The sequence below is a fragment of the Rhinoraja longicauda genome, chromosome 14 (assembly GCF_053455715.1).
Source record: "Rhinoraja longicauda isolate Sanriku21f chromosome 14, sRhiLon1.1, whole genome shotgun sequence".
In the NCBI taxonomy this organism is placed as follows: Eukaryota; Metazoa; Chordata; class Chondrichthyes; order Rajiformes; family Arhynchobatidae; genus Rhinoraja; species Rhinoraja longicauda.
Window position 1 is genome coordinate 31,580,334 of NC_135966.1, and position 13,140 is coordinate 31,593,473.

Below are 13,140 nucleotides of genomic sequence, written 5' to 3' on the forward strand. Positions count from 1 at the left end.
CTCTCTGCGCCAATCACTTCCACTTCCCCTCCCCTCCTTCTCCTGCACAAGGACCCAAAAAGTCACCCATCCACATTCTCCACAGTTGCTGCCTGACCCACTGAGTTCCTCCAGCAGAAAGACTTCTGGAATAACTAGGGCAGAGGAATATTCCAGCATTTTAGCGTGGTTGGAGGCTGAAGAGTGATCTGTAGGCTTTCGAGATACAGCGCGGAAACAGGCCCTTCAGCCCACCATGTCCATGCTGAGCAGTGATCACCCCGTACACTAACACCGTCCTGGACACTAGAGACAATTTACAATTTGACCGAAGCCGATTAACCTACAAACCTGCACGTCTTTGGAGTGTGGGATGAAATCGGAGCACCCGGAGAAAACCCATGCAGTCACAGGGAGAACGTACAAACTTCGCACAGACAGCAGCTGTAGTCAGGATCGAACCAGGTCTCTGGCGCTGTGAGGCAGCAACTCCACCTTTGCGCCAATGTGCTACCCTCAACTTTGTGTCTATCTATAAACCAGCATCTGCATTTCCGTCTTACACATTTTGAGAACTCAGCGGATCAGACAGCATCTCTGGAGAACATGGATAGGTGACATTCTGGATCAGGACCCCTCTTCAGACTTACATTTGTGTAGCACCTACAATGTGGTAGGACAGGGAAACATTATCTTGCAAATCCTCAAGGACTGGGGCTCTGGCCCCCTCTTTCTCCACCCCCCTCTCTTCCCTCACCTTCCCCCTCTTCCCCACTCTCTTCCCTCTCTTCACCCCCCTCTTTCCCCTATTTCTGCACCTTGTCCCCCCCTCTTCTCCCCTTCTTCCCCCTTCTTCCACTCGCTCTACCTCCCCTTTCCCCCTCTCTTCCACCTCTCTTCCACCTATCTCCACCTCCCTCCCCTTCCCCACCCTCCCTCCTCTCTCCCCCCTCTTCCTCCTCCCCCCCTCTCCCACTCTCTCCCTCTCCCTCCCTCTCCCCCCTCTCTCCCCCTCCTCTCCTCCCTCTCCCGCTATCTCCCCTGCCCTTCCCTTCTTGCCTGCCCTTCCCCCCTCTCTCTTCCCCCTCTCTTCCCCCTCCTCTCTTCCTCCTCTCTCTCCCCCTCTCTCTTCTCCTCTCTCTTCCTCCTCTCTCTTCCTCTCTCTCTTCCTCCTCTCTCTTCCCCTCTCTCTTCCCCCTCTCTCTTCCCCTCTCTCTTCCCCCTCTCTTCCCCCTCTCTTCCCCCTCTCTCTTCCACTCTCTCTTCACCCCTCTCTCTTCACCCCTCCCTCCCCCCTCCTCCTCCCCCCTTTTCCCCCTCCCCCCCCCTCTTTTCCCTCCTCTTTTCCCCCCTCTTCTCCCCTCCCCCTCTTCCTTCCCTCCCTCCCCTCTCTCTCCACCCTCTCTCCACCCTCTCTCTCTCCCCCCACTCTCTCTCCCCCCACTCTCTCTCTCCCCTCTCTCTCCCCCTCTCTTCTCCCCCTCTCTCTTCCCCTCTCTCTTCCCCTTCTCTTCTCCCCCTCTCTCTTCCCCCTCTCTTCCACCCTCTCTCTTCACCCCTCTCTTCACCCCTCTCTCTTCACCCCTCTCTCTTCCCCCTCTCTCCCCCCCCCCTCCCGACCCCCTCCTCCTCCCCCCTCTTTTCCCTCCTCTTTTCCCTCCTCTTTTCCCCCCTCTTTCCCCCCTCTTCCCCCCCTCCCCCCTCTTCCTTCCCTCTTCCTCCCCTCTCTCTCCACCCTCTCTCTCCTCTCATCTCCCCCCACTCTCCCTCTCCCCCCACTCTCTCTCTCCCCCTCTCTCTCTCTCCCTCCCTCTCTGCTTTAGTCACTCTTTCCTCTCTTGACAGACAGTCAGCAAGCTGGTCATCCTCTCTGCCAACATCTCCGTCATGTACAAGTGTTCTGCGTTCAACAAGGTCGGCCAGGACGATCGAGTCATCTACTTCTATGTGACCAGTGAGTGTCACAATTTCCTTGGGAGGCTAGGTAGCCCCAGAGCGGTGTGTGTGTGTGTGTGTGTGTGTCTGTGTGTTCGTGTGTGTGTGTGTGTGTGTGTGTGTGTGTGTGTTTGTCTGTGTGTGTCTTTGTGAATGTGTGTGTGTGTGTGACAGCGTGTATATGTGAATGTGAGCATGTGTGTCTGTGTGAGTGTGAAAGAGACTTAGTGTCAGACTGTATGTTTGTGTGGCAGTGTGTATGTGCACATGTGTATGTGTCAGTCTCTGCACATGTGTATGTGTGAGGCTGCAGGTCAGACTGTGAGACTGTGTGACCCCTGTCCGTGACCTCCCGTGTCCGTGCCATCCCGTGTATGTGGCGTCACATGTTCATGCCGCCCGTGACCGCCCCATATCCATGACTTCCCATGCCGTAACACCCTGTGCTGCCCCATGACCACATGTGTCCATGACATCCCATGATCCCGTGTCCATTACCCCCGGTGTCCATGCCACCCGTGACCTCTCCGTGCCCCTGTCTCCCTCTGTACATTACCTCTGCATGTGCGTGACCTCTGTGTGTGCCACCCCGTGATCTCTGTGTCCGTGACATGTGTGTACGTGCGTGTGTACGTGCCACCTCCACATGTCCATGACCTCTGTGTGTCTGTGCCATCCCATGACCTCCACGTGTCCGTGACCTCCGCATGTCCATGACCTCTGTGTCTGTGCCTCCCAATGACCTCCACGTGTCCATGACCTCCGCGTGTCCCTGACCTCCGCGTGTCTGTGACCTCCGCCGGTCTGTGACCTCCGCCGGTCCGTGACCTCCGTGTGTCTGTGTCACCCCATGACCTCTGCGTGTCCATGACCTCCGTGTGTCCATGACCTCCGCGTGTGCATAACCTCTGTGTGTCTGTGCCTCCCCATGACCTCCACCTGCCCGTGACCTCTGCGTGTCCATGTGTGCGTGACCTCCGTGTGTCTGTGCCATCCCATGACCTCCGCGTGTCATGACCTCCGCGTGAGCGTGACCTCTGTGTGTCTGTGCCTCCCCATGACCTCCACGTGCCCGTGACCTCTGCGTGTCCATGTGTGCGTGACCTCCACGTGCCCGTGACCTCTGCGTGTCCATGTGTGCGTGACCTCCACGTGCCCGTGACCACTGCGTGTCCATGTGTGCGTGACCTCCATGTGTCCATGCCTCCAGGTATCCCAGAGGGCTTTGGCATCGAGCTGCAGCCGTCGGAGGCTCCGGTGGAGGGGCAGAGGGTGCAGTTGCGGTGCAGTGCGGACAATTACACCTACGAGAACGTGCAGTGGTACCGCCTGCTGCCCAGCTCACTGGAGGGTGAGCTGGGAGACCCGCCCGTGCTGGAGTGCAGGAACATGCACCGCTACGCACGCCGGCTGCACGCGCAGGTGACCACCGACCCAAGCGCCCGGGGACTGGCCTTGGAGCTGCACATCAACAGCATTGCCCCCAGCGACGAGGGTGACTACGTGTGTGAGGTCCAGAACCGCAAGACCGGCGAGAAGCACTGTCACCGCAAATACCTGCTGGTGAGAGGTGAGCGCACCTGTGGAAAGGAGATGAGGAGGAACACCTGTGGCCAGACGGTGGTGAATGTGGGGAAGTCATTGTTGTACACGGCTTGGCGGCCAAGTCATTGGGTATTTTCAAGGCAGAGATTGGGTAATTATAAACTGTTCCCAGTGTGTAGGATAGTGCTGGATTGCTGCTCGGCGTGGACTCTGTGAGTCGGATAGCCTGTTCCCGCTCTTATTGACAGATTCTTGATTAGTAAGGGTCAGGGTTTATGGGGAGAAGGCAGGAGAAAGAGCTTGAGAGAGAAAGATAGATCATCCATGATTGAGTGGCGAGGGAGGTGGGGGGAGGGGGGGGGCAACAGAGGGAATGCAAGGGTTATTGGAATTAGTACTCATACCACTGGGTCCTAAGCTGCCCAAGCAAACTGGTGCTACTCCCCCAGTTTGAGTGTGGCAATGCAGGACACCCAGGACATTAAGGTCAGTGTGGGAATGGGAAGGGGAGCTACAACGTTTGGTAACCGATTTGGGACTCGGGAGATCACGTAGGGCTGAGCACCTTGACGGTTTCCAACACGGAGGGGGGAGGGAGCCTAATGTCGGAGAGTCCTGGCAGATGGACTAAGTAAGAATAAATCCCGATCTTCCCACAGCTCAGGAGAGGCCAGGACTGCTGGACAATCTCACCGACCTCTCCATCAATGTCAGCGACTCTGTGAAGATGAGGTGCCGGGTCAGTGGTTCTCCACTCCCCTCCGTCGCTTGGTTCAAGGATGACAAGAGACTCCACCAGATCTCAGGTAGCTCCTCTCTCTCCGCATCACCCACTCTCCCCCATCACCCACTCTCCCCATCACCCACTCTCCCCATCACCCACTCTCCCCATCACCCACTCTCCCCGTCACCCACTCTCCCCCATCACCCACTCTCCCCCATCACCCACTCTCCCCCATCACCCACTCTCCCCCATCACCCACTCTCCCCATCACCCACTCTCCCCCATCACCCACTCTCCCCATCACCCACTCTCCCCCATCACCCACTCTCCCCCATCACCCACTCTCCCCCATCACCCACTCTCCCCCATCACCCACTCTCCCCCATCACCCACTCTCCCCCATCACCCACTCTCCCCATCACCCACTCTCCCCCATCACCCACTCTCCCCCATCACCCACTCTCCCCCATCACCCACTCTCCCCGTCACCGTCTCTCCTGATCACCACCTAACTGGCGTATGTTTGCCTGCAGGGGTGGTCTTCAGCGAGCAGAATCAGACTCTGACGGTGCAGCGCGTGCAGATCGAGGATGCGGGGGTGTACCGCTGCATTGCATGCAACTCCAAAGGCTGCATCAACTCCAGCGCTGTCGTCTCTGTGGAAGGTACGTCTTAGCACCGTATTCACAAGATATAGGAGTAGAATTAGGCCATTCGGCCCATCGTGTCTGCTCTGCCATTCAATCCTGGCCGAACTCCGCCTCCTAATCCCATATTCCTGCCTTCTCCCCATAACCTTTGACATCCGTTCTAATCAAGAATTTGTCTATCTCTGCCTTAAAAATATCCACTGATAGGCTCCACAGCCCTCCTCACCTCCTTTCTAAAAGAGCGCCCTTTAATTCTGAGGCTATGACCTCTGGTCCTAGACTCTCCCACCAGTGGAAACATCCTCTCCACATCCACTCTATCTATGCCTTTCATTATTCTGTAAGTTTCAATGAGGTCCCCCCTCACCCTTCTAAACTCCAGTGAGTACAGGCCCAGTGCTGTCAAACACTCATCATATGCTCACCCACTCATTCCTGGAATCATTCTTGTAAACCTCCTCTGGACCATCTCCAGAGCCAGCACATCCCTCCTCATTTGTTCACAGTACTCCAAGTCCGGCCTGACCAGCGCTTTATAGAACCTCAGCATTACATCTTAATTCCATCACACTCAGTCGGAGGGGGTAGCGGAGGGGGTTTTTGGTGAAGCACATCAGTAGCAAAGATACACACAAAATGCTGGAGTAACTCAGCGGGTCAGGCAGCATCTCTGGAGAAAAGGAATAGGTGACGTTTCAGGTCAACACCCTTCTTCAGACCGAGAGTCGGGGAGAGGGAAACTAGAGGTCCTCCAGAGATACTGACTTGAGTTACTCCAGCATTTGTGTCTATCTTCGGTGTAAACCAGCACCTGCAGTCTCTTCCTACGCTCCAGTGGCAAAGCTCAGTCCCACCCAGCAAGGACCCAGTAATGTTGCTGCCTCACAGCGCCAGTGACCTGGGTTCGATCCTGACCTCGGGTGCTGTCTATGCATGGAGTTTGCACGTTCTCCCTGTGACCGCATGGGTTTCCACTGGGTGATTTGGTTTCCTCCCGCATCCCAAAGCCGTGCAAGGTTGAAGGTTAATCGGCCTCTGAAAATTGCCCCTTATGTGTAGGGAGCGGATGAGAAAGTGGGAAAACATAGAACTAGTGAGAAAGGGTGATCGATGGTTGGTGTGGACTCGGTGGGCCAAAGGACTCGTTTCTGTGCTGTGCATTTCAATCAATAAATCAGGAAAGTGTATAGATCCCAACAACCCTCCTCTCCCCGCTCCATCGTTGGCCAATACTTTGGTCAATGGTTCAATGGTCAATGGTTCAATGGTGTTTTATTGCCACGTGCAAATGAATAGTGAAATTATTTTCTTACGTACAGTCCAGTAGAGTGTTGCCGTACCTAAGCATATCCCCGACTAGCAAGTGTACAGAAATAGTCCACTGATCCTGCATGTAAGAGGCGCCAGGTTATGGCGGCATTTTCAAGGTCCATTGCTTACCCAACTTGTTATGAGTGGTGTCCGATCCAGGCGAGCCCCAGTCATTGCCTTCTTTGGACGTTCGGGTCGACCAGTGAACTGACATCTCACTCCTGGTCCGTTCCTTTGTCCCCGGGGAGCCTCGGGCAGCCCCCTGGTTCCCACACCTACCAGCCTTGCTCATGCCCTTGAATGGTTCAGAGGTGCTTTATTTGCCACATATGCAACTGCACAGTGAAGTTCTTTTTGCTTAAATTACCTATGCAGGCGCCACCATTTTTGGCGCCATTTAAAAGCCCAAAGTCCAGTCGGCCCGCGCGCTCGATATACTGGAGCAGTTCCTTCGAAACGACGTCCCTCTCCTCTCCTGGCCATTTGGTGTCCCCGGGGCGCCTCCTGCTGCCGACCTTGAAGGTGCTGGAGGCTTTACCCCAGTGCACCCTGGCACCGGACTTTGCTCCTCGTGTCTGATGTCTCCCGTTCCCTCCCGGGTATGCCGTCTACCGAGCCTTTGGGCGGGTTACCAGTCCTGCCAACAGACAAGGCTTTGGGTGGGTTCCCAGTCCTGCTGACTGAGTGATCTAGTGGGCACCGTGGCATTTGCTGCCCATTCCTCACCCTGCCTACTTTCACCAGGAGGTGACGACAAATCGAACATCGAAGTGGTGATCCTGGTGGGGACGGGTGTGATCGCCATCTTCTTCTGGATTCTCCTCATCCTCATCTTCTGTAACGTCAAGCGAGTGAGATTCCTGGGGGTAAGTGTCTCAGAAACCTCCTTTCCTCAATTTGATCCAATTTAAATGAAAGTTCACTTCTCCAGACTGCTAACCTTTAGCACTGGTATTGGTTTATTAATGTCACTTGTACCGAGATACCACAGTGAAACCTCTGTTTGCGAGTGATCCAATGAGATCTTCGGTTTAAAGTGGGCAGGGGCACAGTTGTGAAGCCCTTGATCCCTGGGTGATTGGGTTAACGTACGAGCCTGTACTCGCTAGAGTTTAGAAGAATGAAGGGGGGAGGGGGGGGGGACCCTCATTGAAACTTACCGAATAATGAAAGGCCTGGATAGAGTAGATGTGGAGAGGATGTTTCCACTAGTGGGAGAGTCTAGGACCAGAGGGCACAGCCTCAGAATGAAAGGACATACCTTTAGAAAGGAGATGAGGAGGAATTTCTTTAGGCAGAGCGTGGTGAATCTGTGGGATTCATTGCCACAGATGGCTGTGGAGGCCAGGTCATGGGGTATTTTTAAAGCGGAGATTGATAGTTTCTTGATTAGTAAGAGTGTCGGGGTTACGGGGAGAAGGCAGGAGAATGAGGTTGAGAGGGAAAGATAGATCAGCCATGATTGAATGGTAGACTCAATAGACCGAATGGTCTAATTGTGCTCCTATGACTTATGAAGAGATACTCCCAGAAGGAACGGCACAATGGTGCAGCAGTAGAGTTGCTGCCTTACAGCGCTTGCAACGCCAGAGACCCGGGTTCGATCCTGACTAAGGGTGCTGTCTGTATGGAGTTTGTGCCTGGCCTGCGTGGGTCCTCTCTGGGTGCTCTGGTTTCCTCCCACATTCCAAAGATGTGCAGGATTGTAGTCTAATTGGCTTCAGTAAAATTGAAAATTGTCCCTAGTGTTGAAAGACTGGAGCGACTAGGCTTGTATACACTGGAATTTAGAAGGATGAGAGGGGATCTTATCGAAACATATAAGATTATTAAGTGGTTTGTACACGTTAGAGGCAGGAAACGTGTTCCCAATGTTGGGGGAGTCCAGAACAAGGGGCCACAGTTTAAGAATAAGGGGTAGGCCATTTAGAACGGAGATGAGGAAAAACATTTTCAGTCAGAGTTGTAAATCTGTGGAATTCTCAGCCTCAGAAGGCAGTGGAGGTCAAGTCTCTGAATGCATTCAAGAGAGAACTAGATAGAGCTCTTAAGGATAATAATAATAATAATAATGCATTACATTTATATAGCGCTTTTCATACACTCAAAGACACTTTACAGGGATTTAAAGAACATAGGGAAGTGAATAAATAGATAAATAAGTAAACGAACAGAGAAAGGAGACAGAGGGTGAGGTGACCTTCAGTGGTTGAAGGCAGTACTGAACAGGTGAGACTTCAGTAATGTTTTGAATGTGGTGAGTGAGGAGGAGTCTCTGACAGTTTGGGGTAGTGAGTTCCATAGGGTGGGAGCAGCGATGGAGAAAGCCCTGTCCCCCCAGGATCTGAGTTTAGTCCGGATGGGGGGCGATAGGAGATTGGCAGCAGCAGAGCGGAGGGTGCAGGTGGGAGTGTGTTTGTGAAGGAGGTCAGTCAGGTAGGATGGGGCCAGGTTATGGAGGGCTTTGTAGGTCATGAGGAGGATTTTGTACTGGATTCTCTGGGGGATGGGGAGCCAGTGGAGTTTGTAAAGGCCGGGCTGATATGGTCACGGATCGGGGTGTGGGTGAGTAGACGGGCAGCGGAGTTTTGAATGTATTGAAGTTTACTGATGATTTTTGAGGGTGAACCATAGAGGAGGCTGTTGCAGTAGTCCAGACGGGAGGTGATGAAGGCGTGGATGAGGGTTTCTGCAGCTGTGGAGGAGAGGAATGGACGGAGACGGGCAATGTTTTTGAGGTGGAAGAAGGCTGTCTTTGTGATGTGTTTGATGTGTTTGTCGAAGGTGATTCCAAGATTCCGGATGTGAGGGGAGGTGGATACTGGGAGACCATCAATATTGAGGATGAAGTTTTGGGTGGATTTGGTGAGCGTTTTTGGACCAATGATGATGATTTCAGATTTGTTGCAGTTGAGTTTGAGGAAATTTGATTGAAGCCAAGATTTTATTTCAGTGATGCAGTTTGTCAGTGTAGAGTGTGTGGTGGTGGAGATTGACTTGGTGGAGATGAGGAGCTGGATATCATCGGCGAAGCAGTGGAAGTTGAGACCATGACGGCAAATTAATTGACCAAGGGGGAACAGGTAGAGGATGAAGAGGAGGGGGCCAAGGACTGAGCCTTGGGGGACACCTTGGGGGAGGGGAGTGGTGGGGGATTTACAGTTGTTAATGGAGATGAACTGGTGCCTGTCAGAGAGGTAAGATTTGAACCAGGATAGGGCTGTGCCGGTGATGTTAAAGGAGGTTTCAAGTCGGGTGAGGAGAATGGAGTGATTTATGGTGTCAAAGGCGGCGCTGAGGTCAAGTAGGATGAGGATGTTGAGGTTGCCAGCGTTGGAGGAGAGGAAAAGGTCGTTTGTGATTTTGAGGAGCGCAGTTTCAGTACAGTGGTTGGAGCGGAATCCGGATTGGAAAGTTTCATACAGGTTATTGGTAGAGAGGTGGTATTTGAGTTGGGAAGCTACAGCACGTTCCAAAACTTTGGACAGAAAGGGTAGGTTGGAGATTGGTCTGAAGTTGTTTGGGGTGTCAGGGTTGAGACCAGGTTTTTTCAGAATGGGGGTGACAGCAGCGATTTTGAGGGATGGCGGGACGATGCCAGTGGACAGGGAGGAGTTTATTGTTGCAGTGATAAGTGGGGAGAGAGCAGGAAGGCAGGCCTTGACAAAGCTGGAGGGGATGGGGTCCAGAGAGCAGGTGGCAGTTTTTCTTCCTGTGAAGAGGTCAGAGAGGTCGGTGGTGGAGACTGGGGAGAACTGAGGCAGGGGTTGACAGGATAAGGGGGGGGGGGGCAGGTGGTTTGAGGGGGAGCAGGTGCGTTGGTGGTTAAGGTGCTGTAGATGCTGTCTATTTTGCTTTGGAAGAATGAAAGGAAAGTGGTGCATTTGTCAACTGTGAATGATTGGGAGATGGTGTCCAGGGGGCTGAGGAGTTTGTTTATTGTAGAGAAGAGTGTTTTTGGGTTTCCGGAGCCAGAGTGAATTATTTGAGAGTAGTAGGTGAAGTGGGCACGGGAGAGGGCATCTTTGTAGTGCTGCAGGTGGTCTTTGTAGGCTTGAGAGTGAATTGTGAGACCTGTTTTGTTGCGGAGTCTTTCAAGTCTTTCAAGGATAGCGGAGTCAGGGGGTATGGGGAGAAGGCAGGAACGGGGAACTGATTGAGAATGATCAGCCATGATCACATTGAATGGTGGTACTGGCTCGAAGGGCCAAATGGCCTCCTCCTGCACCTATTGTCTATTGTCTATTGTCCCCAGTGTGTAGGATAATGTTTGTGTAATGCGTGATCACTGGTCAGCGCGGACTCGGTGGTCCAAAGGTCCTGTTTCCGCTCTGTGTTTCCAATTTAAACTGAACCATCAAACCCGCTTGTGCAGATTAACACCCGAATCCAACAATGCTCTCTGTTCCAGACCAGCCCAGCTGATATCAAAACCGGATACCTGTCCATAATCGTGGACCCAGATGAGATCCCTTTGGACGAGCAGAGTGAATACCTGCCCTACGATTCCACCAAGTGGGAGTTTCCCCGGGACAGGCTGCGACTGGGTGAGTTCCCATCCCATCCCATCCCTCTCGTTGATGGCACCATTTTCCCAGCCGACTGTTCAGAGGCTCATTCCCCCCGGATGCTGTGTGTTCTCCTCAGGGAAGATCCTGGGTCATGGAGCCTTCGGGAAGGTGGTGGAAGCCTCGGCATTCGGGATCGACAAGGGCAGCAGCTGCAGGACTGTAGCAGTGAAGATGTTGAAAGGTGAGTGTGTGACCAGTGACCCAAGCCTCATTGCTGGGCCAGAATTCACGATTCATGCGCCAACATCATGGTGGAAGGGGGCGGACGTCTAGTTTAGGGACGAACTGCAGATGCTGGTTTAAACCAAAGACAGACACAAAAAGCTAGAGTAACTCAGCAGGTCTGGCAGCAACTGTGGAGAAAAGGAATAGGTGATGTTTCAGGTTAAGACCTGAAGAAGGGACTATCTTTTGTGTCTGTCAGACGTTTATTTCATTTAGTTTCGTTTAATTTAGTTAAGTTTAGAGATACAGTGCAGAAACAAGTAGAAATGTGAAAACTCACACCTCCAGATTCAGGCTCAGTTTCTTCCCAGCTGTTATCAGGCAAATTAACCATCCTATCACCAACTAGAGAGTGGTCCTCACCTCCCATATACCTCATTGAAGACTCATCTTTGATCTGACTTTACTGGCTTTGTCTTGCACTTAACATTATTCACGATATTCCCTTTATCATGTATGTGTACACTGTGGACGGCTCGATTGTAATCATGTATTGTCTTTCAGTTGCTTGGATAGCACGCAACAAAAGCTTTTCACTGTACCTCGCTCGGTACACCTGACAATATACTAAACTCAATTTGAGTCCACGCTGACCAGCGATCACCCCTGCACACCTATACCTACACACTAGGGACAATTTACAATTTACAGAAGCCCATTACAAATCCGCACGTCTTTGGAGTGTGGGAAGAATCCAAAGCACCCGGAGAAAACCCACGTGGTCATGGGGAGAATGTACAAATCCTGTACAGACAGCACCCTAAGTCAGAATCGAACCTGGGTCTGTGGCGCTGTAAGACAGCAACTCTACCGCTGCTCCACTGTGCTGCCGCATGGTTATCTGTTACCTGTGCATTTTGATGACGGTGCTTTCAAGGATCAGGAGCACTGTAACACTGCTGAAAACATTGGGCCGGCACAGTGGCACAGCGATAGTGCTGTTGCCTCACAGAGCCAGAGACCTGGGTTCGATCCTGACTATTGGTGCTGTCTGCACGGAGTTTGTACTTTCTCCCTGTGACCGTGTGGACTTTCTCCGAGTTCGAGGAATAGATCGGGTAGACGCACAAATTCTCTTGGCCAGAGTAGGGGAATCGAGACACAGAGGACATAGGTTTAAGGTTAGGGGGATAAAATATAACAGGAACTGAGCTGCCAGAGGATGTAGTTGAGGCAGATACCATCATATTGTTTAAGAAACATTTAGACAGGTATATGGATAGGATAGGTTTAGAGGGATATGTGCCAAACATGGGCAGGTAGGACTAGTGTAGATGGGACATGTTGGTCAGCATGGGCAAGTTTGGCTGTAGGGCCTGTTTCTATGTTGCATGACTCTATGACTCCATAACTCTCTGTTCCGCTTTGCTCCCACACTCCAAAGATGTAAAGGTTTGTTAATAATAATAATAAACACCCAGGTACTTATAAGAGTCCACTCTCTCAATGTCCATTCCCTGGATGTTCACCGGTGTCGAGGGGGCGTGGCGGCGCCTGCGGAAATCCACCACCATCTCCCTGGTTTTCCCCGGGTTGATCTGGAGGCGGTTCCGCTGGCACCAGTCCACAAAGTCCTGGCTGTTCTTTGTACTCCCTGTCATCGTCATTGGCTTCGTTAAAATTGTAAATTGTTCCTGGTGTGTAAGATAGTGAGAGTGTCAGCACGGTCTCGGAGGGCCGAAGGGCCTGCTTCCACGTTGTATCTCCAAAGGGAAATCTGAAAGACATTTGGACAGGTATATAGTTTAGTTTAGTTTAACTTTAGTTTAATTTATTGTCACGTATATTGGGATACAGTGAAAAGCTTTTTGATGCGTGTTATCCAGTCAGCGGAAAGAGTACACATGATTATAATCAAATCGTCCTCAGTGTACAGATAAAGGATAAAGGGTACAACAAGGGTACAGCATTTAGTGCAAAATAAAATCCAATAAAGTTCGATTAAAGATAGTTCGAAGGTCTCCAATGAGGTAGATGAGAGATCAGGACCGCTCTCTAGCTGGTGATAGGATGGTACAGTTACCTGATAACAGCTGGGGAGAAACTGTCCCTGAATCCGGAGGTGTGTGTTTTCACACTTCTGTACCTCTTGTCTGATGGGAGAGGGGAGAAGAGGAAGTGTCCGGGAGTAAAACTGGTCCTTGATTATGCTGGTGGCCTTGCTGTCAATAGAAGGGAAGGTTTGTGTGATGGTCTATGC

The 13,140-nt window shown here is 52.1% G+C and overlaps 1 protein-coding gene across 1 annotated transcript in view; it reads left to right on the forward strand.

The window, feature by feature from the left end:
- LOC144600172 (vascular endothelial growth factor receptor 3-like) overlaps positions 1-13,140 on the forward strand; it is a 41,774-nt gene that overhangs the window by 12,500 nt on the left and 16,134 nt on the right. The window contains exons 9-15 of the mRNA XM_078411652.1: positions 1,825-1,933; positions 3,125-3,484; positions 4,119-4,265; positions 4,717-4,848; positions 6,889-7,010; positions 10,556-10,691; positions 10,792-10,896. Coding sequence (XP_078267778.1) covers positions 1,825-1,933; positions 3,125-3,484; positions 4,119-4,265; positions 4,717-4,848; positions 6,889-7,010; positions 10,556-10,691; positions 10,792-10,896 — 1,111 coding nt within the window. The remainder of the gene's footprint in view (positions 1-1,824; positions 1,934-3,124; positions 3,485-4,118; positions 4,266-4,716; positions 4,849-6,888; positions 7,011-10,555; positions 10,692-10,791; positions 10,897-13,140) is intronic.